Source organism: Protopterus annectens, chromosome 1.part1 (assembly GCF_019279795.1).
Source record: "Protopterus annectens isolate FY-2018-M chromosome 1.part1, PAN1.0, whole genome shotgun sequence".
Classification (NCBI taxonomy): Eukaryota; Metazoa; Chordata; order Ceratodontiformes; family Protopteridae; genus Protopterus; species Protopterus annectens.
Window position 1 is genome coordinate 1,526,681,903 of NC_056726.1, and position 27,703 is coordinate 1,526,709,605.

The 27,703-nt window shown below is 42.5% G+C and overlaps 1 protein-coding gene across 2 annotated transcripts in view; it reads left to right on the forward strand.

The window, feature by feature from the left end:
• PACRG (parkin coregulated) overlaps window positions 1-27,703 on the forward strand; it is a 1,708,327-nt gene that overhangs the window by 493,921 nt on the left and 1,186,703 nt on the right. For both annotated transcript variants that reach the window (XM_044082855.1, XM_044082862.1), the window contains one exon: window positions 15,874-16,045. In XM_044082855.1, coding sequence (XP_043938790.1) covers window positions 15,874-16,045 — 172 coding nt within the window. The remainder of the gene's footprint in view (window positions 1-15,873; window positions 16,046-27,703) is intronic.

Consider the following 27,703-nt stretch of genomic DNA (forward strand, 5'->3'; position numbering starts at 1 on the left):
GATAACAATAATTGGGAATAAACCCCTATGTCACCCACTGGATTGTCAACTGTTCACAGATAGGAAACAAATAATCAGTATAGGGCAAGTTACCTCCACAAAGAGACCAGTCACCTGTGGAGTCCCCCAGGGTTCTGTGCTGGTACCTCTCTGTTTGGGATCTACTTTTCTGAAGTAAAAGCCAATTACAAAGGGCTCTGGCTGTCTAAGTTTGCAGATGACTGCAAGCTACAAGCAGTTATTGAATCCACAAATTACTTAGTCTTCCTGCAGGACAGTTTGTCTCAAATAAATAACTGGTGTCTAAATCATGGTCTGAAACTAAATGCCAAAAATGCAGTACCACATTGACAATATACTCCTAAAACTTGACTCGGTTGTTCGGGATTTGGGAACTTATGTGGGCAGTGACCTAACTTTTGACCCACATGTGTCCTTTGTTGTAAGAAAGTCCTTCTATATTGCACAACTTATAAACAAAGGGACTGTGTCGAGATCTAGGGATGACATTATCCCCCTTTCCTCAGCCCTCATTAGGCCAGTCATTGAATATAATGCCCTCTTCAGCATGTATCTGTCCAGATACATGCTACAAATTGGAATACCCTCAGAGACACCTTATTAAATGGATACAGGGCCTAAACAAACTTGTCCTACATGGACTGACTCAAAGCCCTGTCACTTTACCCAGTATCCTACAGACTACTATGAGGTGACCTGTGCCTGGCATGCAAGACCGCCTCCACCTCATTACTGATTAATTTACTGCACATCAGCAAGTCAAATGGTATGCAAATTACTCAGTCTAGGGATCTAAACCTCCTCTACAACATTAACAAAACACTTTGGAGGGACAGGTATATTTCACAGAGGATATCACTGCTGTGGAACAGACTCCCCATCCACATAAAACAAAGTTTATATTTACCAATATTCAAGCACAACTTAGATCTATGGATGGGAAAGAGAAAATTTGCCCCAGGACTGTCCCCTGTACTATTAATGCATAGAGGTAGCTTCTATATGCTTTAACCCATGCATGGTTCCCTCAAATTATTTACGGTATGATCCCAGTTATTCTCATTAGGGGTAATGGGAGAGATTATTTCAAGCACAAAAAGGGAAAGTGGCTAGGCTTAAAATGGCACACAAGGGCAACTAGCCTAGTACGTACCTATGAACCTTAAGCGCATGAACTACAAGAAACAGCTCTTTAGCAGCTTCTTAATAATCTAAGCCAACTTCCAGTCTCAACAAAAGACAGCTAAACACATGATGTTAAGTTGTCAATCTCGCCTTCATTCTTGCTGGATGGGTTCAGAGCCGATCCTCGGCTCCGACTCGGCCAATACTAAAAGCTCGAGAGCTAATTCCACCGGCTCGCGGCTCCCCTATATCCCACAATGCTAGGCGGTAACTACTCTGATCTCGTTTGCCGCTATAGCTGACGAGGTGCTCTTCTACCGGCTCAGGCAGGTTAGTTTAACTTTTACCTTTTCAGGTACTTTTAAAACCCCCTTTTTGTTATTCATATCTTAGCCCTTTTAGTTTAATTTAAATTTAGATCTCTCGACCCCTTTTTGTTGAGTCCTTTCCCTTCTCCCCTTATCTTGTAGGCCTTCGGCCTTTCCCTTCCCCCAGTCCTTCAGTGACTAGTTTAGTTTTCTTTTTTGTCAGTAAGGGCTTGTATGTGTGTGTCTGTGGCTTTTTAGCCTTTAGTTTATAGTTGATTGTTAGCTAAATTTAAAATAACTCTTTTATACAGGGTGTGTCTGTGGTGTTTTTTTGCTGTTGTCGGGCACTTTCCCTACAATGTCTAAGGAAAAGGTCTCAGGCTTCAAGAAGTGTGACTCGTGCTGTCAGAAAATGTCTCTGACAGACGGTCACACTTCTTGTGTGTACTGCCTGGGGCCTGTGCACCTGCAGGACTCATGTGCTGTCTGCCATGGTTTCAGCCCTCGAGTCCTGCAGGAGCGCAAGAACAAACTCATTCTAAGGGGTTTGTTAAAGCCTGAAGGCCCCCCGACTCAGTCTAGTTCGGGAAAACCTTCGAAGGCTTCAAAACAGTCGACTCCTGCTCCTGAGTCGACTGTAGTAATGTCGAAGCAGGCTCCGACATCGGCTCCGGCCGGAGCCGATGTTTTTGGGCCTCAAACTATTACCTCGGCTCCGGCTGGAGCCGAGGCTGTTAAGTCTTCATCGGCTCCGATACTATCGGAGCCACATTCTAAAAAGAGATCGAGATCCCCTTCTATAGGATCTACTCTTACTATTACTTGGCTCCGCTGGAGCCGGCTAAGTCCCCATCGGCTCCGATACCATTATCGGAGCCATTTCACAGAAAGAGATCCAGGTCCCCCTCAATTGGTTCTGTACACTCGGCACCAGGATCTCCTCTACTTTCGGAGCGGAGTCACAAATGACATTCCTCTCGGTCTTCCAGGTTGTCAGACCATGATTTGCAGAGGGTGGTGAGTAGACTTCTTAAGTCCGAGGCACTGGCCCAAATGCTCCATAGCCCGACTCATCAGTCGTTGGCTATTCCCGTCCCTCATTACATTCCTCCTCCGACTCCTTCGAGTTCGGAGCCAGGGCTTGTTGGAGCCATCACTGTCGCTGCGTCGGATCCGATACCATCTTTTTCGGCTCCGTCGTCTGCTCCGGTCTCCTCTTTGGAGGGATCTCGGCACCGGGCTTCCCTCGTCGGCTCCGAGGGGGCGAGTGGCATCAGACCCTTGTCCGACCCCGCTCTCCCTCTCGGGGCTTCGGCGCTGGTGAGTTCGGCTCCGACATCGGCTTTGGAGCCGTCTCTGTCGGTGCCGGGAGGGGTCCTTGTCTCTTCGGAGCGAGGGCCTCGGGCCTTGCCTGACAGAGATGCCTTCGAGGTCATGCGGAGCATGCTAGAACCAGGTTCTGCCCCACAGTCGGCTCCCTCAGCCCCTCCATCTACAGTGCCTGCGGTGATTTCTACTCACCCCCTTGTCTCACACCGCAGAGAACCAACTCCTCAAGATTCCCCATTGGGAATTTCTTCCTCTTCCGAGGTCTCTCCTGACCCTGCAGGAGATACCCCTAGGAAGAGGCAGTGCAAGAGGAAGCACATTGACTCCCCTGAGTCTATCAACTCTGACACTGACTTAGAGGAATCTGAAGGGTCCCCTCGTTCCCCCTCTGAGGATGTCTCCTTTGCGGACATCCTTGAAATCCTCAAACAGAGGGGGAATTGGCCAGCCCTTAACCCTTCAGAGGATGAGTCAGTGTATCTTGAGGCGTTTGGTTCTCGCCCTTCTACCTCCTGGGTGCCCCCTCCCTTTGACCCCCTTATGGAAGTGGTGGCAAGGAAGGCTTGGACGGCTCCTGACTCAGTGGAACCCACCCCGAGGAGACCATCCAAATTTATCACTGCTCCCTCAGACAAACAGTTTCTATCCAAAAGTGTCCCGGTTGATGCCATGGTGGTGGCTGCGGCCACAAAGAAGGAATTAGCTGATCCTTCTGTTCCTGTCCATCCTCCTAATAAAGAGTCTAGGACCATGGACAGATACGGCAAGCGGATGTTTTCGTCAGCGACCTTTTCTATGCGGTCGCTGAACTACTTATGCCACTTCACTCGTCTCCAAAGAGATTTACTCAAGGATATGGGTGAACTGATGAAGGATCCTACAGCTGAGGGGTTCAAAGACACTATGAACTCCCAGTTGGCAACCCTAAATTCAATTGTGAACTCCTCCATGCGACTGGTTTCATACGCAGCAGATGGAGCGAGTAGATCTGCAGGCACAGGCATTGCCTTACGAAGGCACGCCTGGATGCGACTGTGCAACTTTGCAGACCCTTTCAAGGCATCCTTCACCAATTCCCCCTTTGACGGATCATCTTTGTTTGGTCCACAGGTGAAGGATACATTGACCAGGTGCGAGGTGGAAGGTAAGACTCTCTCTGCCATAGGAGTCCATTTTTCCACCCCTTCTAGACCCTATCTCAAAGGTCAGAGGGGAGGGAAGATGTGGTTCCGGAAACAATCTCAGGGAGTCTCATCTGACGCACAAGGCCGATTCCCCTCTAGAGGCAGAGGGGGGAATAATAATAGACGCCGCCCCAGAGGCAGAGGAGGTCCGCAAAACCAGGGTAGCAGAGAGGTGTTCTCTGACAAACCCTTTCAGCACCCCTGAGGGGCTGCCCAGCTGTCCACCTTCGGAGGCAGTCGGGGGAAGATTATCACTGTACCCAGAAGCCTGGCTTTCCCTAACTCAAGACAAATGGGTACAGTCGATCATATCCGAGGGTTACAAAATTCCCTTTATTCACATTCCAACTCAACCAAAAAAATCCCTTCCAGATGTTCCACCCGGTCTAAGGGAAAAAGCAGCATTGGAAGTCTCAAAGCTGCTATTAAAAAGTCATCCAACCAGTCCCAGCAGACCAGCAAGGATCCGGAATCTACTCCAAATTCTTTTTGGTACCAAAAAAAAACAAGGGACTGGAGGCCCATTCTAGATCTCAGTCACTTAAACAAGTTTGTCAAGAAAACAAAATTCCGGATGGTCACGCTACAGTCCATCCTACCCTTCTTGGGTCAGGACAATTGGATGTGCTCGATAGATCTTCAGGATGCGTACTACCACATCAAAATGAACCGACGCTCCAGGAGATATCTCCGCTTCAGGCTGGGAGCCAGTCACTACCAGTTCAGAGCCCTGCCCTTTGGTCTCACTACAGCCCCCGAGTGTTCACCAAATGCATGGCAGTGGTCACGGCTCACTTGAGGCGCCAGGGATTCCAGATGTTTCCATATCTGGACGATTGGCTCCTTACGGCCACCACCAGGCATCAGCTTCTACTATCCAGGAATTTCAACTTGCAAACCTGTCAAGCTCTAGGTATCTCAATAAATTTCAAAAAATCTGCCTTGTCGCCTTGTCAGTCTATTACTTTCATAGGCGCCAAATTAGATACACAGACTCTTTCAGCAACACTCACAGAGCAGAGGGTTTTAGACATTCGGAACCAAGTATCCCTTATGTTGCAATTGGTCAAAGTCAAAGCCAGATTAGTGTTAAAGGTACTAGGACTCATGGCAGCAGCTATTCCCCTTCTCCCCTTAGCTCGCTTTTACATGAGGATCCTCCAGTGGATGCTCTTTACCCAATGGTCCTTTCAACGACTCCCAATGTCCCATACCATACTGATAACTCAAGTATGCAAGAATCAACTATCTTGGTGGGTCACGTCACCTCAACTTCTCCAAGGAAGACCCTTCACTCTTCCCCCTCCAGTTGCCACGTTGACAACAGATGCCTCCCTGATCGGGTGGGGGGGCATTATCAGGGCAGGACAGTCCAGGGCACGTGGCAACCCTTCGAGTGCCACTTGCACATAAATGTCCTAGAGATGAGAGCAGTGCTTTTAGCGTTGCAAGCCTTTCACGACTCTCTTCCCAAAGGGACTATTGCAATCCAAACGGACAACATGTCCATGGTGTGGTACATCAACAAACAAGGCGGAACCAGATCATACCCTTTATGTCGAGAAGCACTCAGACTTTGGCAATGGGCGATCTCTTCTCAATGTTTTCTGACAGCGACGCATATCCCCGGGAAATCCAACGTCATTGCAGACAGGTTGAGCAGAGCAATTCTCATGCCACATGAGTGGTCTCTAAAGACATCAGTTCTAGAAGAGGTATTTCTAAGATGGGGCCATCCTTGCTGCGATCTTTTTGCTACTCCCCAAAACAGCAAGTGTCAAGACTTCTTCACACTCTTCCCGTTACCAGGCCTTCCCACCAGAGACGCTCTAGTCCACGATTGGCCCCGGGGACTTCTGTATGCCTTTCCCCCCTTTCCACTGATACCTCAACTAATTCAGAAAGCCATCGCCTTGAGAGTGACTATGATCCTCATTGCCCCTTACTGGTCTCGACAGATATGGTTCCCCTTTCTTCATCGTTACCGTTTGGAGCAGCCTTGGCATCTGGACCCAGTACCAGATCTCATTACCCATCAGTCGGGTCAGCTGCACCAATCTCTGTCTTCCCTAAACCTCACAGCATGGTTTCTCCAATTCCTACCTTAGCCAGGCTTCCCTCAATGTCTCGCTCGGTCCGAGATATATTGATAGCCTCTCATAAATCCTCTACCCGGAAGATTTATACTAGTAAATGGAAACGTTTTTCCCTTTGGGCATCATTGAAAAACATTGATCCTTTTACTGCACCTATCCAGTCCATTTTAGACTTCCTGGCGGAACTATTTCATTTAGGATCTTCTGCATCAACCATTAGACTTCAGTTGGCTGCCATTTCAAATTTTCATGTGGGTGTTTCAGAATCCAGCATTATGGCTCACAAACTTTGTAAGGCCTTCTTAAGAGGTATATTTCTTCTCAAACCTCCGATCAAAGACCCTCCACCTCAATGGGATTTAAACTTGTTTCTGGCGTCTTTAATTCTTCCCCCCTTCGAACCAGCGGCTTCATGTTCTCTGAAATTGCTTTCCTGGAAGACACTTTTTCTGGTAGCTATAACTTCAGCGAAAAGAGTATCAGAACTCCAAGCCCTCTGCAGTCGTCCTCCTTACCTAGTTTTTCACAAAGACAGAGTATCTCTCCGGACGAACCCATCCTTTTTACCAAAAATCTCTTCTCAAATTAACCTAAACCAAATTATTGATCTCCCCGTTTTTTCCCTAACTATTCAAATAGGTCAGAGCAAAAGCTGCATTTTTTGGATGTTCATCGCCAACTGAGATATTACTTAGACAGAACTAAACAACTCAGGAAATCTGATCAATTGTTTCTGTCATATGCAGAAGGAAGATTGGGCCTTCCAGTTACCAAAGTATCTCTGTCTAGATGGCTCACTTCTACAATTACTTTCATCTATGAGATCAGACATCAAAAATTACCCTCAAGACCTAGAGCTCATTCAACCAGGGCATTAGCTACATCCATAGCCTTTCAGGACAGATTGCCAATAGACTCAATCTGTGCAGCAGCCACATGGGCTTCTCCTCATACATTCATTTCACATTAAAAATTGGACATGGTTTCCCGAAGCCGTGCCAGTTTTGGTTCCACTATTCTCAAGAGTCTGTTCCGATAGGCCACCCGGGATAAGGTGCTAGGGACGCGGTCCCATCCAGCAAGAATGAAGGCGAGATTGACAACTTAACATTAAGAAGTTATGTACCTACCATAACGTTCCATGTTAGTTGTCTTCTTCTCGCCTTCTTTCTTACATCCCTCCCTCCTTCCCCCAAGCCTGGACAGACCGACCGGAATTCTTTGTGTTTCTTCTTCTGAAATTTGTTACTCCATTTTTGGAGACTAATATTGCTTGGTATAGCTACCAAACGAGATCTAAGTAGTTACCGCCTAGCATTGTGGGATATAGGGGAGCCTCGAGCCGGTGGAATTAGCTCTCGAGCTTTTAGTATTGGCCGAGTCAGAGCCGAGGATCGGCTCCGAACCCATCCAGCAAGAAAGAAGGCGAGAAGAAGACAACTAACATGGAACGTTATGGTAGGTACATAACTTCTTATTTAAGAAGAAATGGCAAGATGGTTCCAAAAACAGGGCAGAAACCTCCTAAAACCAAGGACTGTCCAACAAGTCTGAGTGACTATTTAAGAGACCCTGGCCCCCTTTTTCTTTCTTCAAGAAAGTCAGAATCTGCATTTTTCTATTTGATAACAGATTGTTACAGAAAAACTGGTTCTAAAAATCATTCATCAAGGTTACAGAGGGGAGGAAATTTCTCCTTTCCAGGAGATCATTCCTCAACCTCCAGATCAGAATCTTTAAATTCCACCTGTTCTTCATCACATGCTGCCCCAAGGACTAGTAGAACCAGTTCCTTCTTCCCAGGTGGGGAAGGATTTTTATTCAAGGTTGATACTGCTGAATGATGGGTGGAGCCAGTAAATGTAAGTTATCAGCGATTTACTGTACACCCAGCATGGATCAATCTGCATGCACATGTAAGACTTGTACATAACTACACTTGCTTAATACCAGCCCCTCCACCTGTGTTTCCTTAAACTACAGTAGCTATCAAGGTGCAAACAATCACTGTTCCCCATCCTCCCTCTTTAATTTTGTTCCCAATTTCAAATACGTGAACAAATTTATTTTAATATTTTCTTTAAAAACATTCCAGAATTAAACATCATGTTAACAGTTCATCATGGCCTATCCGATTTCAAGTCCAGTTCACTGTATGTATTTAGGATTGGGTTTGCAGACTCTTCCTCCCCGTTTCACATGCAGATTTTGAATGGAATTAGAAACAGGAACTATCTTTAGAGGTTTACTCGGTATGAAGCATCACTTTGCATTTCATAACTGTTCGAGCAAGGCTGTCTGCCTTTCTGGAAATGATTGGTTGGTGATTTAGTCAAGGAACTGGAATCATTAGTACACACACTCTGTTGTGGCTTTAGCTCTGGGACAGGCAAAATGTGACTGCAATTTCTTCTGAGTGTACTCCTTCTGAATGAATTATGTAGGACCTGGGTTCAACACAAATGTCCTTCACAATGCCTATATGACCATGACCTTTTGAAGTCTGCTTTTGAACAACTTCACCTTGCAACAATAGTTGGCGAGATCTACTAGTTTTGTCATAGAATAATTTCTGTGAGTGGCACTTCTTTGATAGTTGAGCTTTGACTACCTTATTACTCTTTGAAGTCAGCACTAACAGCTGTTTGATGATTGGAAAAATTATTCATGTTTGTCTAGACATCAGTACTTGAGCAGGTGGACCAAGTGTCTGGTCAAGAGGAATGTTTAGAAGGTTTAATAAAATATGTGGACTTCCATGGACTGAGAAGTGTCTCTTTAGTTTTGTAATTACTGTGCTAGACATCAGATCCCAGAATAAGTCGACTTCACACCATCAGGAGTGTGAATCAACTAGTACCAGGTAATGTTGACCATTACATTCGAAAATTTATACTGGTACTGTTGACCATGTTAAATCAGGGATTGGGTGTAGGTGAAGGGGTTCTTTTTGCTGTTGTGGTTTGTTAATGTTGCAAACTGAACACGAAAATGTCAGTCTTTCAATATCTTTAGACATTGAAGGCCAAAACACAATGCCTCTTGCTCTACATTTAGTTGACTCAGTGCTTGGGCTGCCTCTGTGCAGAAATTTTATATAGTCCTTTTGCAATGACATAGGAACTACTACTTTTGGGCCTTTTATAGGTTCATAGGTGTGTACTAGGCTAATGGCTCTGGAGCCTTTACAAGCCTAGCCCATAGAAGTGCCCTGGCATTGTGCCGCCTGATGTTAGTTCCCAGTGCCTCTATCAAATAGAGCCACTGGAGTGATCCCCGGGGTGAACTTTCTATTTCCCATCCACTCATCAGGATTCGATGGTTTGAAGTCGACTTACTCTGGGATCTGATGTCTAGCACAGTAATTCTCTGTCCATGGAAGCCCACATAAAGTCATTTCAGATAACAGTGCACAATTCACTAGTCAACATTTTAAAGAATTTGTTGACTCTTGGGATTTTATTCATGTGACAAGTAGTCCAGAGTACCAGCAAGTTAATAGTCTGGCTGAAGGGGCAGTCCGCAGTGTAAAGCACTTAATGGAAAAGTCTAAAAGAGATGAAACTGATGTATTCTTCAATTTATTAAACCTTCTAAACATTACTTGTGACCAGACATTTGGTTCCCAGCTCAAATAATGATGTCAAGGCAAACATGAACAACTCTTCCAATCAGCAAACAGCTGTTAGTGCCAACTTCAAAGAGTAATAAGGTAGTCAAAGTTCAACTATCAAAAAAGTGCCACTCACAGATATTATTCTATGACAAAGCTAGTAAACCTTTCCAACTATTGTTGCAAGGTGAAGTTGTTCAAAAGCAGACTTCAAAAGGTCATGATCATATAGGCATTGTGAAGGACATTTGTGTTGAGCCCAGGTCCTATATAATGATGTATTACCCAATTGGACATTCCAAATAAACAAGCCAAATAAACAACAACAACAATTATAATAATAATAATGATAATAGTAATAATATTTTTTTGGTGGAGAGAACAGATATCATTCATTCTAGGTCTCCTGTTCTTCATCCGTACTCCAAAGCAGTCAGTTTACCACAGACACATTGAACTTTGCTTGGGGAGCAGTTTAAAAAGAGATAGGAGTACAGGGGATGTGGGACAAGAAGGACAGACGCAAACACAAAAATATCAAGGAGATGCTTGCTCTGATCAAGGCAGTCAACTCCCTGAGCCATCTGTTGGTCCCCAGGACCTCTTCAAGTGGTTACAGACAATACCACAGCCATATGGTACATCACCAAGCAAGGGGAAACTAGCAGACTAGCCATGGTTGCTTGGGATATAGCTTCACTGCACAGTCTCACTCCACAAGCATCCTACAATCTGAGAGAGTAAAACTGTGTGGTAGACAAGGTGAGAAGGACCAAGAAAGACCCTAATGAATGGAAACTAGAGCAGGATTTGATCTATCTGTGGGAAGTTCCAAATGTGGACCTCTTTGCCTTCTCTCTAAACAATCAACTGTCAAGTTTCTGTTCCAGGACTCCATGCAAGAATGCCTATAAGACAGATGCCTTTTCTTTTCCTTGGACAGGAGTGTTTCTATACACTTTTCCACCTTGTCCACTGATATCCAGGGTACTTCTGAAGATTCAGAAGGAATGTCCCAATTATCATTGTGATGACTTCCTCCTAGCCTATTCAACCATGGTTCTCCATTATTTTGGAAATGACTAGAGGCAATTATCACAAGCCTTCTCACAGACTGGATTTACTCGCACAAGAACCCCAACATCAATCATCTTCAGTTGACTGCCTGGATGATAGGGTCTTAAGTCCTTTTAGATGCCTGTTTACTGAGGAGGTGCAACAAGGACTAATGGAAGGAAGAAAGTCTGCCATTAGAAAATTGTATATTAGCAAATTGAAAACTCCTACTTTATTGACACCATTGCTAACATCACTGCTACTTTTTATTTACCTCTCACAAATAATACTATTTCTACAAGCTCTTCTCATTCCCCCTTGAAACACTCCGTACCTCACACTTTCCATAATACCTTAAATTCTTTGAATCATGCTACTCCAGGCATCAACACCCTCCCCCCTTACTGTACACAACAATCCTCACAACCAGAATTCAATCTCTTTCCCATCTTCACCTCTACCATTAAAAAACTCCTCCTCAAATTAAAACCCTGCTCATGCTCGGCTGATAGAATTCCTGCCAAGTTTCTTAAAACTGCTGCTGACACAGTGGCCTATCCATTATCATGCTGATAAACAGATTTATCCAAGAATCCCATGTCCCTTGCCTCTGGAAAAAGGCAATTATCCTTCCTCTTCACAAATGTGGTCTATCGACCAATATCTTCAACTTGCGACCCATTGCTATACTTTCCCTATTGCTAAAATCCTAGAAAAATGTGTGCAAAAACAACCCTTAGGCTACCTGCTGAAAAACAAAATCCTTTCCCCAACACAGCTTGGGTTCCGCCCAGGTCACAGCACCTCCACTGCATGAATATCCTTCCTGGACATGATCAAAAAAGCATGAGACTCAGGTCACACATTGTATCTGCCCTTTTTTTAGACCTATCAAAAGCATTTGATACAATCTCTCATTCTATCCTCTTCTCTCAGCTCTCAACCATAGGAGTATCTCCCCAGTCAGTTAATTGGTTTAAAAGCTATCTCTCCAACAGACAGCATGCTGATAAATGGCAAAATTCCACTTCCCCTTACCTTCATAACCCTACAGGTGTACCCCAAAGTTCAAGCTTAGGCCCTCTACTGTTCAGCATTTTTATCAATAATCTCCATCAAGCTATCCTGCATGGCTCATTAGTTCAGTATGTAGATGACTCAACTTTAGTTTGCTCTGCACCTAACCCAAAATTATTACAGCATAACACTCAAGTAGCATTCTCCTCTGTGGAGACCTAGCTTCACAATAATCACCTTTCTTTAAATCCCCAAAAAACTAAACTTATGATCTTCACACCCAAAAGAAATTCTCCTGTCAATTAAACTGACCTCGGTATATTCACTCTTACCTCCACTAAAATTGAGGTAGTTACCCGCACTAAATTGTTAGGAGTAATAATCGATGAAAACCTCACATTTGATCTGCACATTCAAAATAACATAAGTAAAACCCACAAAAAAACTGTGGTTGCTCTATAGACACAATAAGTTCCTCTCCCTCCCTACTAAACAAGTATTAGCTCAATCTTACCTATTACCCTCTCTAACCTATGGTGCACATTTACTAACCAACTTGCAGTGTTCCTTGAATTCAAAACAAGAAAGATGCTATAATAAGATAGCTAAATGTGCTACAAACAGTTGCTACTCTACTCACCACTGTACTTCCCTAAAAAAAACTACAATGGCTCGAATCCCCCCCCCCCCCCAGAACCTATTACTGCTTCAGCTCACAGTTGCACATAAAACAAGACTGTCCTGCACATAGCTCCTTAGTTATCCTTTATATCCCATTAGGTCACTGTGATCTGAACAACAACATTTTCTTCAAGTTCATAGACCTAAATCACCTGCAGGCCAGTTATTATACTGGAACATTGCCACAAAATGGAATAATCTACCTTCCTTTATCTGCTTACAACAAAGTCCCTATGACTTCAAAACTGTACTGCTCAGTCATCTCCAGTGGGATATGTAACTGCTCAACTCCTTCCTCTGCCATCACTTAATCTATTGAACTAACCCAAATCTGTTTATTTTCTAGCTCCGTCTCCAATATTCTGTTTTCTTGGCATTCCCAATGAATTTAAACTACTAAATTCCCTCTCTTGCTTTCTATTAACTCCCTAGCCCCTTTTTCCCTATTCTTTCAATCTCTTCCTCTTTCATTCCCTAGCCCAGTTTCCTTCTTCTTTCCCTCTCTTCCCATTTCTCCTCTTTATCTGTTCTTCCCAGTTACTATCCCCTCCCCTTCTTCTTCCTTTTCCTCTCTTTCTTCTTCTTTCCTTCTCTACTATCTATTACAATGTTCTCCTCTTATGCCCTTCCATGTTTTTAGGTATAAATATATATACATATACACATGTACATATGTTTTTATTGTTTATGCTACGTAATGCCTTGCTTCATATGTTTGCCTTCGTGTTGTTAACTGCATAATATTTAAGCATTCTCTGGCTTGTATTGTCTCAGGATATTATTGACAGTACTTGACAATGTTCAGATTTGCTGTTAGTGTAATGTCTTATCACTTTTTCATTTCTGTATAATTTTGTAAATTTCTTTTTGTAAACTTTTGTAAACTTCTGTATAAGACTGATTTTAACCTGGAGCTTTTCTCCGTGGGCCTCTACTGGAAATAGACTTACCTTGGCCCAGTGGACTGCCAATAAATAAATAAATAAAATGTTTTCTGGTTGGTGCCAATAACATAAGCAGTACTCATTCAGGGCTAGTTGTTCTCTGGTTTTACAATGTTTGTGTAAGTTACTATATTATGGCATTTGTAATTCCTCTGTCAAGGTTCATTTTTCAGCTATTTCAACATACCTGCTCATGGATTATCCTGTCTCAATGCATCCTCATGTCAAAGTGTTCTTTAAAGGAGGTTTTGCATAAGAAGCCTCCAAGAAAACTAGTGGCACAGTTTTATTGATTGGTGTGACCTGCGCGAGAAAGGTATTTGAGTTGCACCTCTTATGGTGAGTCAACCCTATCCCATTTTCCATAGGGACAGGGTTTCTTTTAGAACTAATCCTTCTTTTATACGCAAAGTGTTATCCAAGTCTACTTTAAGCCAAAGTATCCATTTCCCTGTTTTCTTTCCTGAACCTAAAAATGAGGGAGAAAGGATACTCCACACCCTGGATGTCCACAGATGACTCAGGTGCTATCTTGACAGAACTAAACTTTTCAGATCTTTGGATTAGATGACTCAGGTGCTATCTTGACAGAACTAAATTTTTCAGATCTTTGGATCAATTGTTAATTTCTAACCTGTGTCAAAACAGATTGTTTCCAAATGGTTATCTAAGGTTTTTACCTTTTGTTGTATTCACCATAATAAGACTAATCCAGGCAGGGTCAGGGCCCATTCTGTTAGGTCCTTGGCTTCATCTATGGCTTTTTGCAAAGGGTTGGATTCCAGACCTATTCTAAAGGTTGCTACTTGGTCCTCTGTACATAGTTTTACAAAGCACTATAAGCGTGATTCTTTTTCTAGGCCCAGATCAAGATTTGCTAGGACCATTTATTAGGGGCTCCTGGACTCTTATCCTTATACCTCCCAAATGAAGTTAGCTAAGGGAATCTACCCATATAGGTAAGGCTACTGCAGCAGTGATCAATAAGAAGAACATAGTACAGTTGTGTAAGTAAACTTACTATAACAGTAGATGTTCTAATGATCACTGCTGCAGTAGTCATGTCCTCACTCACCCCCCCCCCCCCACCCCGGCTTAGGTTTTGGTGTGTTTTTTGTTCCAGGGCTTGGACATTTACTTTTTTTTTTTTTTTCCCTAGCATTGTCCTTTCAGGGCCCAACCTCCCTCTCTGTTTTGCCAAGAAAACTCTTAAGAGCTGTCACCCAAACTTGTATTTTAGTCAGCTCAGCTTGAGCTGCTTGACAGTTTGGGTGTGTGGAATGTGCCCTGAAGCTTTTGAAACCGGCTGGCTCTTATATCCTTGGCAGGATATAACCCATATAGCTAAGGCTATTGCAGCAGTGATCATTCATATATCTATTGTTATGATAAGTCTGACTTGCACAACTGCACTTTCTGAATTTCAGTATAGTTTAAGATTAGTAAAATGGTAAATGCAACTTTTTAAGTAGATATATTTTACATAACTTGTAACAGGGTTGCAATCAATTTGATAAAAAAATGCAGTGAAAATAAAATCACGTTGCCACATGGAGTTATGCAACACAGACGTTTCTCACCAAGCACCAATGGATTTATTTATTTGTTTGTTTTGAGAAGTAAATATTTTATGCCCACCACATAGTATGGCATGTCTGACACTTACTGTAGATAATATAATGAATGTTCATGATAATTACTGCTGCAGTAGTCTTGTCAATATTGATTACATCCTGCCAAGGATATAACACCTGGCCAGTCTTTGAAAGCAATCCCCCCCAACACACACTTTACTAATGCATGCTAATCCTACCACTGCCATTAATCTCTAACCCCAAACCTACACCTCACATTAGAAAACATTGTTTCCATAATACTACCAATTAATTCAGACAAAATGCATTTGAATTTAGTGGTCAAATTCTGGTTAATGGATCACAAAAGGACATGCCATGTTTGTATGAATTTGTTTTAGAATGAATACTACACAGGAATTTTAGGATTTGAACTTTTAGGGGGGAATAAATAACAAGGTGTGCTTTTTTTTAACTGAAGCAATGTCTTGGAAAATTAAGTTATCCTGGAATCTAGCCCCCTGTCTTGTGTGTTACTTCATTTTGCTTTGATGTCATTCCTTGTTATGTACTGACCCTTAGTGTGATATTAATTATTAATGCAGAATAATTTAATTCTTTTTTAGTGGAAATGACATGGAAATGATATATTATTAGGTTATCTGAGTGAGGTGTGCAGTGGGCTGACTCAGGAAATGAAACTTCCTTTTTTAAGATCAGCTAGGTTTTAATACAGGATACGAGGCTGTGTCACGTGTAATAAATCAGTGCCATGGCTCCTTGCTGTTGATGGTAACTGCAAAATTGTGAATCTGGAAATTATGCTCTGCATACAATTACACTAACAAACAAATTCTGCACATGGTTGTGATTGCATCAAACTGCTTTGCAAATATTGAAACTATGTTCTGTTTAAATACCACAGGTAGAAATTGAGAAGCTGGATTACCACCATTATCTGCCTCTCTTCTTTGATGGACTCTGCGAGACAACACACCCATATGAATTTTTTGCAAGACAGGGAGTCCATGACATGTTAGAACATGGAGGTGCTAAAATCCTACCTGTAATTCCACAGCTGATCATTCCAATAAAAAGTAAGTTGTTAACATTGTATAGTTTCAGTAATGAATGGTGCTAAAGGATCTACTTAGCTTACAGACACAGAAAATTGCTGATGTTCAACAAGCACACTGACCTATTAGCATTTGGGTTGTAATGCCTACTACCCTTTCTCTGGCAGTCTCTCAAAGCTACATACTCCTTCCTCTGCATGTCTTTGAGTGTGAAGGACTAATCGGCTCCCAGAGCAGGATAGCGCTTCACAACTGCAGACAGCAGCCCTCAGCTTTTCTTGTGCCACTGAAAGAGAAGAATCACTTGAGAAGACCTCCTTTTTCTGGCTTTTTTGTTCTCTTGAACTCAGATACAAAACACTTTGGATTATTTTATTCCTGCCTCTGCTTTTTCTATTAGTACTTATAATATACATAATTTAATGTGTATGTTTCTTTAAGAAGTGGAATAAAAGTGAATCTTTGCAGTATTTTATTTCTTGTGCATTTTAAGCTGAATACTAGATCTGATGTTGTCCTTTTCATCTGTTCCTTAACGGATGGGTCTCAGATCTGATCTTAGATCTGGCTACAGCCACTTCAAAGGTTTGGCTCTAGTGATCAGGCTCCTCTCCTACCCACAATCTCTGTGAATAGAGCGAGCTATCTCAGATATTGTTTACTGCTTGAGGAACTACAATAGATCTAGGTGTTCAGGAGAATTTTGTGGAAAACTTTTGACATTTTTGACTAGATAAATATTTATATAATTATATGTATATATATATTTTTTCGCTAAACGTGTGTGTGTGTGTGTGTGTGTGTATATGTACGTTTGATATATATATATATATATATATATATATATATATATATCTACATGGATCTACTTTGAGCCATTGAAATTACATTAATCGGAATTCATTTACCTGTTCCCAGTTCTTCGAAACTTCAGTTATCTGAAAGCACAGACTGCCAAATCCTTTCCCTGTGAATGGAACCACTTAGCCACCATGGTGAACTTTGCCCTTTCTACAATGAAGTGCGATCTCGGAGTTGGAATATTTAAGTGAGGGGGGGGTAGTTTTGGTCTGTGTGGGTTTTTTCTCATGGTGGCCAAGTGGTTCCTTTCATAAGGAAAAGATTTTGGCAGTCCATGCTTTCAGATAACTGAAGTTTCAAAGAACTGGGAATGGGTAAGTGAGTTTCGATTAACTAGAGCCATGTGTATATACATGATAAAAATTTCAGAAAGCCAACTCCCATACGACCGAGACCATATGATCGACTTTTGAAATTTCAAACATGTAAAAAAAAAAAACAAAGCCAAAACATATCTACACATTGCTAACAAGGGGGCAAGCCCCCTTGCACCACCTGCCATATTTTCTTCTGTTTGTTTTTACCTCCCTTGAATTTAGTTTTAGAGAGAAGCAGACATCTGGGAACATGCTAAACTTTCTCTTCCCCGTCACATGTTTTTTCTCCTCACCCAAATCCCTGCTTTCACTGGATGTGCTCAGAACACCTTCAGCCAGTCAGATGACCCATTTGTTTGGTCGAGGACAAGAGCCAGGCAACCCCAGACTATGCAAGAATGCTACAACTCATTCATTTCTGCATGAGGAGCCTAGTCAGCCCATATATTAGTCCCCTGGTGAAACTCTGGAAGGGGGTAGGGTGTGGAGCCAGCTCCAGGTCCTGTAGGTAGGCCTAACCTTTCCGTTGGAGTAATTTCTCACAGTGGATCTCCTGAATTCCCCATTATGCTGTCTGCTTTGGGACTGTGAACACCAAAAGCATGTATGCAGAAGGCTTTTATTAGTGGATGCAATACCCTGTGCTGCCACTAGGCGTCACACATACCATGAGCCAATTCTGCTTTCCTTCCCATGGGATGGACAAGCAGATAGGTTCATAGGTTAGTACTAAGCTAACTGCCCTTGCGAGCCATTTTAAGCCTAGCCAATTATCCCTTGTGAGACTCAAACCCAGCACCTTGTGTTTGTAAGGCAAACACCTTAACCATTACGCCACCCTTCCAACCCATGACTGATGACTGATGCCTCCTCCTTTCCCCGTAGCACTTCCATTGTCTGCATCCAGTATATATTCAGATGCCAAGAAATGTGCATTTTATAAGTTCAGTAGTTAAAAATGTGTGTCTTTATGCTATAATTTGCAGCAGGTATTGGCAGAAATGCTCTGATTTTTTTTCTGTTCCCAAACAGATTAGACGGAATCTTGGGAATCCGCATTAGATTTGTGATTATGAACTATGACCATTACTTACCGTGTAGTTTGTACACCATATTTCTTCTATATTTCATCTGTTTTTTTTTATTTATTTATGGGGTTTTTTTGGTCACAAATGCTATGAAAATGAAATATTTTTACAGCTTGACTGGAACATTTTTAGTCTGCCATTTTAGTTAGTCACTCAGCAGAAGCAGGAAATGGATGTTGCAAATGGAAATTACATAGAATTACAGATTGTACACTTAGTCTTAATTTCTTGCCTTTGCATTTTGTTCTTGCACGTAACTACGTTGTTCTGCTGGGTGGTCACCGATTCTGCTGGTACATAAATGATGCCATGTGTTGTTAATTTCTTTTTACTTAACACTCTCAGCTGTGAGGAAAAAAAGAACTTTGGGGCATGTGCTGTACATTTTCTCTGACGTTATTACCCTTTTGCTACTTTGAGACGTGAATTGCAATCTTCTTGAATTAAAATAAACCAGACATTCTGTGGAGATGCAGTTTTGTAAACATCACCCACTGGAAAAGGAAAGGGCCATCAGCACCATTTTAATTAAAAAATCTTTGTCGAATCGCCTCTGTGTAAATGCACTTTGGAGACTGTGGCTCATAAAATTAAAGTGGGAAATGGCTCTTGGATGATAAAGCAGTGAATATTAATTTCTTTGGCAATAAACTGTCTTTCTTATTACTCTGGCATTTTGTAAACCTGATTTCAAAGTCCAGCTGATGCTTTTGAAAGCTTTATCAAACACAATAATATAGACGCCGGCAGAAAATGTCTAGTTGCCCCTTGACAAATATCTTTTGAAGTATATTTTTTTGTCACTTTGGCTGCAAACTTAAAACTAAAAATGTGATAAGCTAGCATTTATTTCTGTACCTCATACAATAGCTGGTTTCCATATTTTTGTGTTAATACACCTTACATGTTCAATACATTTGTTGTATTCTTTTAACATTTTATATTTTCTAACAAATGCATTTTATATTTATTAACCTGTAACTCAAAGTTCACTTTCTACATTTTAGATGGATTTTCTTTCCTAAATTAGAAGTTAAAACAATGTGGAAAAATGTTGCCTTGTCACTTTCAAGTTCATTAGAATACAATGACCACTCTGTCACAAGCCACACTCATTTGTATTATACAGACTAGTTATTTGTTAAGTGATTTGTTTTGCTTTGTCTCCAGGACTTTTTCACCCATTGCTTATCCAGAAAGAAGCTGTCATTCAACTTGTTATTATTTCTTGCTGAAACTGCTGGAACATAATCACATTCTGTTGTCATGGGGATAATGATGACATTACAAGCAGATTATTGTTGGTTTAATTATTTGTAATTTTAATTGGCAAATGTACATAAACATGATTACAACATTTTCTGGCAAACACACAAGCCAGAAAATTTGAAGCAAACTGACCTGACTTATACTTCTCAAATTGCATACATTGAAAATAGGTGCAAAGGCCCTTAAAATTAGGTACAGCGAGCAAAATATCTGGGCATTTAATTAGCATAACATTTCATTGCCAAATAGCACATAACTCTTCTCTCTTCTAATAGGGATGTGGGACACTACTCAGAAACACATTTCAAAAACAGAGTGCTAATGATAGAAAATGTAAGTGCATTATCAGAGAGACAGTGTGTAAAAATCTGTAGACTTTAATGAATTATATTGCAAAATTCTACACGCAAGTTCATCTAGTTTTACTTCTGAAAAAAAGAAAATGTAAGATGTGTGCCTTCTTTCTTTAAATCCTTGGTGCCAATAGCATGTTGCTAAACTTGTTTGTCTGTATACTAGACAGCTTCAAAAATCACTTTTGCTCAGAGTGTTCAGAAAATTGTGTGAAGGGGTAAATTTAGACAGAAAATAGGGACATGCCTCCAAAAAATAGAAACATTATGAGCAGGGATCAATCAGGTCTGAAAATAGATACATTCCTCCAAAATGCAGACCGTTCATAGGTCTGACGTGAGTCAGTGCATTCCTGATGTTTCTCTCAGAGAAAAAAATACAGTTCCAAATTAGGAAAATCACCTGGTATGGCTGGAGGGCACATAATAAAATGTGGCTATGACACAGAATCTTAGAATCATACTCATAGAATGTACAAGGTAACTGGACCATGTGGCCATTTACTCCTTGCCATAATTCTTCCTTAAACTTTATCTTCTTTTTCAAGGAAGGATCAGCCACTTATCGGGGTGTGTGTGTGTGGGGGGGGGGGGGTGAATTTATGAATACCCATCTAATTGTCAGATTCCTTCTTAAAAGACCATAGTTTTACAAATTGCTTGATCTGGAGGGGAAGTTTGTTCCAGAGAAGAGTCAGTTGTTTTATATGACAAATCTCTATCACTGTGATTTGTTTATTTAATGAAGCAGGTTCACATCTTTGCTTCTAGTGTTCTCTGGACTGCTTGTATTGTGGAAAAATCATAGTTCATGAACTGCAGCTCCCAAATAGCCTGAAAGGCAAGGTACAGATCACCCTTAAGGTGTCTGTAGAATACACATACAGGGACAAGGCCTCCAGCCTCTTTTGGTAGCTCAAGTCCTTTAGGCCCATGATTTTTTTTTTTTTTTGGGGGGGGGGGGGGGCAGGAACCTTTGGCATCTCTCCAACTGCTTGATATATTTAGTAAGATACATCCCAAACAGGACTTTGTATTCACATGCACAGGGTTAAATATTTCTTTGGATCTAGAGATAATACCATTTGCAATTGGCTATAGCAGATAGGATTTCCTGATCACTGTTGCAACATGATGATCGAAAGTGAAGGAGTTACCTCCACATGTTCTAAGTTCTGTCTCGATATCTGTGTTTTGGAGTGGGGCATTTTCCATTATATACCTCCAGGCTAGTTGCCCAACACAATGCACCTGAAATTTTCCAGGTGCAACTAACCCAAGGTAAGACTGCAATCCAAATTGTAGCTTGCTACAGATCCCCCACCATGCCCCAAGATTCTCACTACACCTTTCTAAACATACTGGAAAATATTAAGATACAACCAAACACCCTAATACTGGGTGATTTCGACTACCCTGCCATTAACTGAGAAAACTACTCGGGTACCAACACCTTTTCCCAACGGTTCTTGGAATTCATAAATTCCAACGCCCTGGATCGACTAATCCATTGTCCCACGAGGAGCTCCAATATCCTAGACCTGGTCATTACCAATATGGGAGATAGATGCTCCATACCAGTGGTCACCCCCTCATTGGTCAGGTCTGACCATAAGCAAATCACCCTTGACATCCACCCCCCCCACCCCCCAGTAAAGAAACCTCCATAAAAAACTTCTCCAAAGCCAACTTCATACTCCTCAAGTCAGAAATGACAAACTTCATGACATCCATGCAGACGGGAGCTGAAAGTTTGACTGCTGAATCCTACACTAAGGCACTGTACGAGCACATCCACTCGTGCATGAATCGTGCCATCTCAAATAGAACCAAGACGCTCTCCTCCAAAAAAAGGAAGCCAATCTAGTGGTCCCCTGCCATAAACAAACTGTACAACAGAAGAAAGAAACTGTTGCAGAAAAGAGGAAAATCCCAGGATACAAAAAAACTCCCTTACCAGCCTCAGTAAGAAGCTGAGATCCCTCATAAAATCCTCCAAAGCTAGTTACGAAAATAAAGTTGCCAAAGATTCCAAAGACAACCACAAGGCATTCCATAGTTATGTGAAGAATCTAAATGGCAATGCTCAGATATGCTCTGAGCTACAACAGAATGGCATTAAATATACTGATCCCAAGGATATTGCCAATATCCTGGCAGATCAATTTAGTGCCAACTTCACCCCCCCTTTCACACTCTAAAGGGCCCATCTCAATACCAAAAGATTGCCAAATTCCGGTAATCATGGCCACACAGGTAGAAACCGCACTCTCCAAAGCTAAGAATACAGCATCCATGGGACCAGAAGACATCCTGGGCTGTGTACTACATGAACTACAAAATGAACTGGCACCTCACCTAAGTGTCATGTTTAATCATAGCCTCACCTCAGGCTTCGTACCCACTGAGTGGCGCACAGCTACATTTATCCCACTCCACAAGGGGGGATCCACCTTGCATCCCGGCAACACCCGTCCCATCAGTCTGACGAGCCTGACCTGCAAGAGCATGGAACGCATTATCATGGAACTTATAAACAAAGACATTGGCAATCTTCAAACACTGAACCCCACCCAGTTTGGGTTCATGAAGGGCCGATCCTGTCTCCTGAACCTGATTGACATCTTCGAATCAGTCTCCAGAGCTGTGGACGAGGGTAAGGCGGTCCACACAGCCTATCTGGACCTCGCCAAGACCTTCGACACCATCCTCCACTCTGGAATTGTAGATAAACTTACTAAGCTGGGCATAAATTACTATGTCACTCGATGGGTTGTCAACTGGCTTACTGACAGAACCCAGAGTGTAAAAGTAGCTGACTCCAAATCCAGCTCCAGACAAGTGATAAGTGGTGTACCTCAGGGTTCAGTCCTGGGACTGCTCTTGTTTGGCATCTACTTCTCTGAAGTACAGGCCAACACTAAGGGACTCTGGCTAACAAAGTTCACAGATGACTGCAAACTGGGAGCCATTATTGAATCCCCAAATGATGTGGATATTCTACAAAAGGGCCTTACAGAAACAGATGATTGGTGCCAGAGTCATGGGCTCAAGCTTAATGCCAAGAAATGTATAGATGTTCTTCGTGTTTCACTGTTGCAGTCATTACATTTGGGTAATCTGTTGGCAGGTTGCCCTCAGTCGGCCTGATTAACAAAGTCTTGGGTCCTGCGTCGGTTGCTGTCCCTTCTTCCATGACGTCAGGTAATCGAGTATAAAACATGCAGTCGACGCCGTTACATCAGTCTTTCTTGCCAAAGCAGTTCACAAGTGCCAGTCGGCCGACTCCTGAAATTTTCATTTTCCAGTTTCAGAACCGAAGTCTTCAACTTAACGCTAAGTACCCCATTGGGGAAACTTTTTCTTGCTCCTTACCAATGTCAGTAAAAGTTAATAATTGCATTACTTGTGGGAAGCAAATACCTCATAAAGATTTTCATTTGTACTGTATTTCTTGCCTAGGCCCTGACCACAACGTACCTTGCTGTTGGTTTTGTGCTTTATTTAATCAGCGCACTATCCGTCGTCGGTACATTTTTGCCTCTAAATATTTCGGTTCTCGATTTAATTATCCAGAAATGACATCAGTTAGCCATCCGACTACCAGAATTCTGAAAGAAATGCTAAGAAAAAGACAGAGACAAGCCATTGTGGTCCAAAACTGCCAACGACACTTCTCCTAAGCCAGTCGCCAGTTCGCCGGTACTCAGTGAGGCGCTTTCGCAGCCCCTGATACCTGCTACTTCTGTCTCGCAGGCCTCTACTGAGACCCATTCGGAGTCCAGTATGCCGCGAGATGCTTCACGTATGGAACCCGTGGATGTCTTTACCTTGGATGGGTCCAGAGCCACTGTGCAGGCACCGGCTTCTGAGGGTGTTTTCAGGCTTACAGACTTGCATATTAAACCGACTCCACCTTCTATTCTAAGGCGTAAATCTTGATCTGTGTCTAAAAAACTGATGCCCAGACCACATGTTCAGGCCCCTATGCCTAAAAAACAAATGATCAAAATGGCTGAAGATCTTATTACTCTAATCAGGGGTAGTCACCCCCCCCCCCTTCTAAGAGGCCTAATACTGAGCTTGACTGTGAATCTTCTGATCAGGACTCTGTTTCTTCTAATTCTTCCAGTGACCTGGATTTGTCCATGCCTACTTATGAGGATTCTGATGCAGAGGATTCCACCCCCCCCCCCCGAGGACTTTTCTTTTGGGGAAACTTTACATACCTTAAGGGACATTTCCACTGGGAAAGTCAGGAATTTTCTGAATCTAAAAAGAGGCTTAGGGATTTCCTCCTTCTCCCTCAGCATAGGCCTTTGGCTATACCTCATGTACTAGACATTGTTGATGATGTGTTTTCAGAATCCAGTATGGCTCCTGATTCCCTGCCTCCAGCTCATAGTAAACCTTACAGATACTACAGGGTTCCTGAGTCCCACAAGTTCCTTTTCAAAAATCCTGTTGCGGATCCAGAAACCATTTCTCAGGGGCCCAAGGGCATTAAGGCTTCTACTGCTAAAAATCCTACCCCTTCTGATAGAGACTCCAAGGTGCTGGATAGATGGGGTAAAAAGGTTTATACTTCTGCAACTTTGGCAATCAGGGCTTTAAACTGCCAATTTCATATGCTAAAATATCAACAGCATATTATGGGACTGCTTAAACAGAAAATGATGTTGATTTCTGACTGTGTGGAAAATAAAGATTTACAGGATTTATTGCATTCTGCTGAACAAGTTGGAAAACATACTTTGCAATGTGGTTTTGATTCTTTAGAGACCTCTTGCAGGGCTGCGGTTACTGGGTCTGTGCTTAGAAGACATGCTTGGCTTAAGGAGCAATCTCTGCCTGATCATGTTAAAGCAAAATTGTTGGATGCTCCTTTAAATCAGGACCGCCTGTTTGGCAATAAGGCTGAAGAAGTTCTAAAAAAGATGGAGGATAAAGCTAAATCTATGCAAACTGTAAAAGATTTCTTACAAGTGCAACCTCCAAGATTTATTAGGCACTGGCCTACTAAGAACTGGTCCTTTCCCACTCCTTCCAGATCCACTCAAGCCAAACCCAGACACACCAAAAGCACCAGGTTTCAGTCCCAAGGGACTCTCAGAATTAAGCAATGGGGAGGCATCCACTTCCAAATCTGGAAATAACAAGACACCTCCCTATGGTAAACAGTCTCAATGACTTTCCTTTAAACTTGCCAGTCACTTACCTTTCAGTCGCCCCTTTGGGGGGAAAGATTGCTCTTCATGCAAAAAACTGGGAACTCATAACCCAGGACAAATGGGTTTTAAATATAGTGTCCCAGGGATACAGATTTCATTTCCACACGTTGCCAACACCAAACGGGTGGCCAGACCTGTCCCCAAATCAGTGGGCAGTGGCTCAGAAGCAAGTACTTTCCCTCTTAAACATTGGGGCTATTCAACCGGTACCAGAAGAGGAAAAGGGACAAGGTTTCTATTCCAGGCTTTTCCTGGTACTCAGAAAAGACAAATCTTGGTGTCCAATTCTGGACCTGTCCACTCTAAACCCCTTTCTGGGCATTCCAAAATTCAAGATGCTGACTCTTCACCAGTTACTTCCTATGCTAGGCAAAGATGCCTGGTTGGCAACTCTAGATTTAAAAGAAGCTTACCTGCATATCCCAATCAGGGAATCTTGCAGAAGATACCTACGCTTCAAGGCAGGCTATTTGCATTATCAGTTCTCTGCACTGCCCTTTGGCTTGTCTACTGCGGGAAGGGTGTTCACAAAGTGCCTGGCTCCAGTAATTGCATTTTGCAGGCAAAGAAATATTCAAATATATCCATACCTGGACGATTGTCTAATTCAGGCAGAAAACCAGGCCATACTTATAAATCATCTGACATTTGTAAAAAGGGTACTAACTTGTCTAGGGTACACCATAAACGAAAAGAAATCACAACTGGTACCCTCTCAACAGATTACATTCTTGGGTGAAAGCTTGAATACAACTGCCCAGATGGCTTTCCTCATGCCAGAAAAGCAAATTAATTTGGTAACTTACTTCACACAAGTGGCCACAAAAACCCTGCTATCTGCAAGACAAATACTGCAAGCCTTGGGGTTCATGGCCTCCTGCATTCTTCTAATTCCATATGCAAGACTGCATATGAGGAAACTTCAGTGGTACTTAAAAAGTCTATGTTGTCAACATTGTCACAGCCTGGAAACAATGATTCCTATCATACCTTGCCTATGCCTGGAGTTCCTATGGTGGGCAGAGGCCTGCCACCAAAACAAGGGACTGCCATTCACACTACCCCCTGCCACCCAAACCCTAACTACAGATGCATCAGACTATGCATGGGGGGCTCACCTGGCAGGGAAGTGCATTCAGGGCAAATTGAACCCAAATCAAATGCACCTACGTATCAATCAAAAAGAAATGTTAGCTGTACAAAATGCTCTGACAGCCTTCAAGGACTACATTCATCCAGGCCAACTAATGGTAAAGATGGACAACACCATGGCTATGTGGTACATAAACAAGCAGGGGGGTACACATTCCTACCTCCTCTGCAGATTAGCCATGGCATTGTGGAACATGGCCTTGAGCTACCAAGTGCAACTACAAGCTCAATTCCTGCCAGGAAACCTGAATACACTGGCAGACAGACTAAGCAGAAATCTCATGGACCCAAACGAGTGGAAACTGGAACCACAGATTTTCAACATGTTGACAAGCAAATGGGGGAGCCCAGACATAGATCTATTTGCCTCCCCCCACAACTACCAGTTGGAAAAATTTTGCACAAGGATTCCTCACAAAAAAGCCTGGAAAGTGGATGCTCTGTAATTCAGCTGGAAAAACCTATCAGTCTACGCCTTTCCTCCTCCGCCTCTGCTCTCCAAAATTCTGCTAAAAGTCAAACAGGACAAACCAAGAATGATTTTGATTGCTCCAGACTGGCCACGCCAACACTGGTACCCACCCTTGCACAGTGTGTCACAAATTTCTCCATGGCACCTGCCTCAGACACCTTCCTTACTGTCTCAGCAGGAGAACCAAATTTTGCACCCTCACTTTGAACCTTGCAGCTTGGCTAATCACTTAAATGCACCCTTAGCATCCTTCAGCAAACCTGTGACGGATGTCATCTTGAAGGCGAGAAGACCTCATACTAGAAAATCTTATGCTGACAAATGGAAAAGATTCTGTGCTGAATCAATCTCAAGGGATGAGCACAGCAGCTCCCAATTTACCTCAGATTTTACAATACTTAACTGAGATGCTTCACAAGGGCCTGTCTTTTTCCTCCATTAAAATCCACACCTCAGCCATTTCAGCTCATTATAACACAGAACCTCCCCTCTTCTCTCATCCTTTACTCAAGCAGTACCTCAGAGGGGACAAAAACTTGAGACCACCCAGGAGAGCTCCAACCCCTGCCTGGGACCTTAACTTTGTATTGGAGAAACTCACTCTACCTCCTTTCGAGCCAGCTGCTACTGCAGACTTAAAATTTCTTTCTTGGAAAACAGCCTTCCTTCTAGCAATCACTTCAGCTAGAAGGATATCTGAGTTACAGGCCTTTATGGCAGTGGAGCCTGTCATCATCTTTCATGCAGACAGCCTGTCACTCAGGACCAATCCATCCTTTGTGCCCAAGGTGGTATCCAGTGTGGCTCTTAATCAGTCCATTCATTTGTCAACTTTCTTTCCCAATCCACAGAACAAAGGGGAACGGATTCTGTATTTATTGGATGTGCACAGACAACTTAGATTCTACTTGGACAGGACTAAACCTCGAAGAAAAT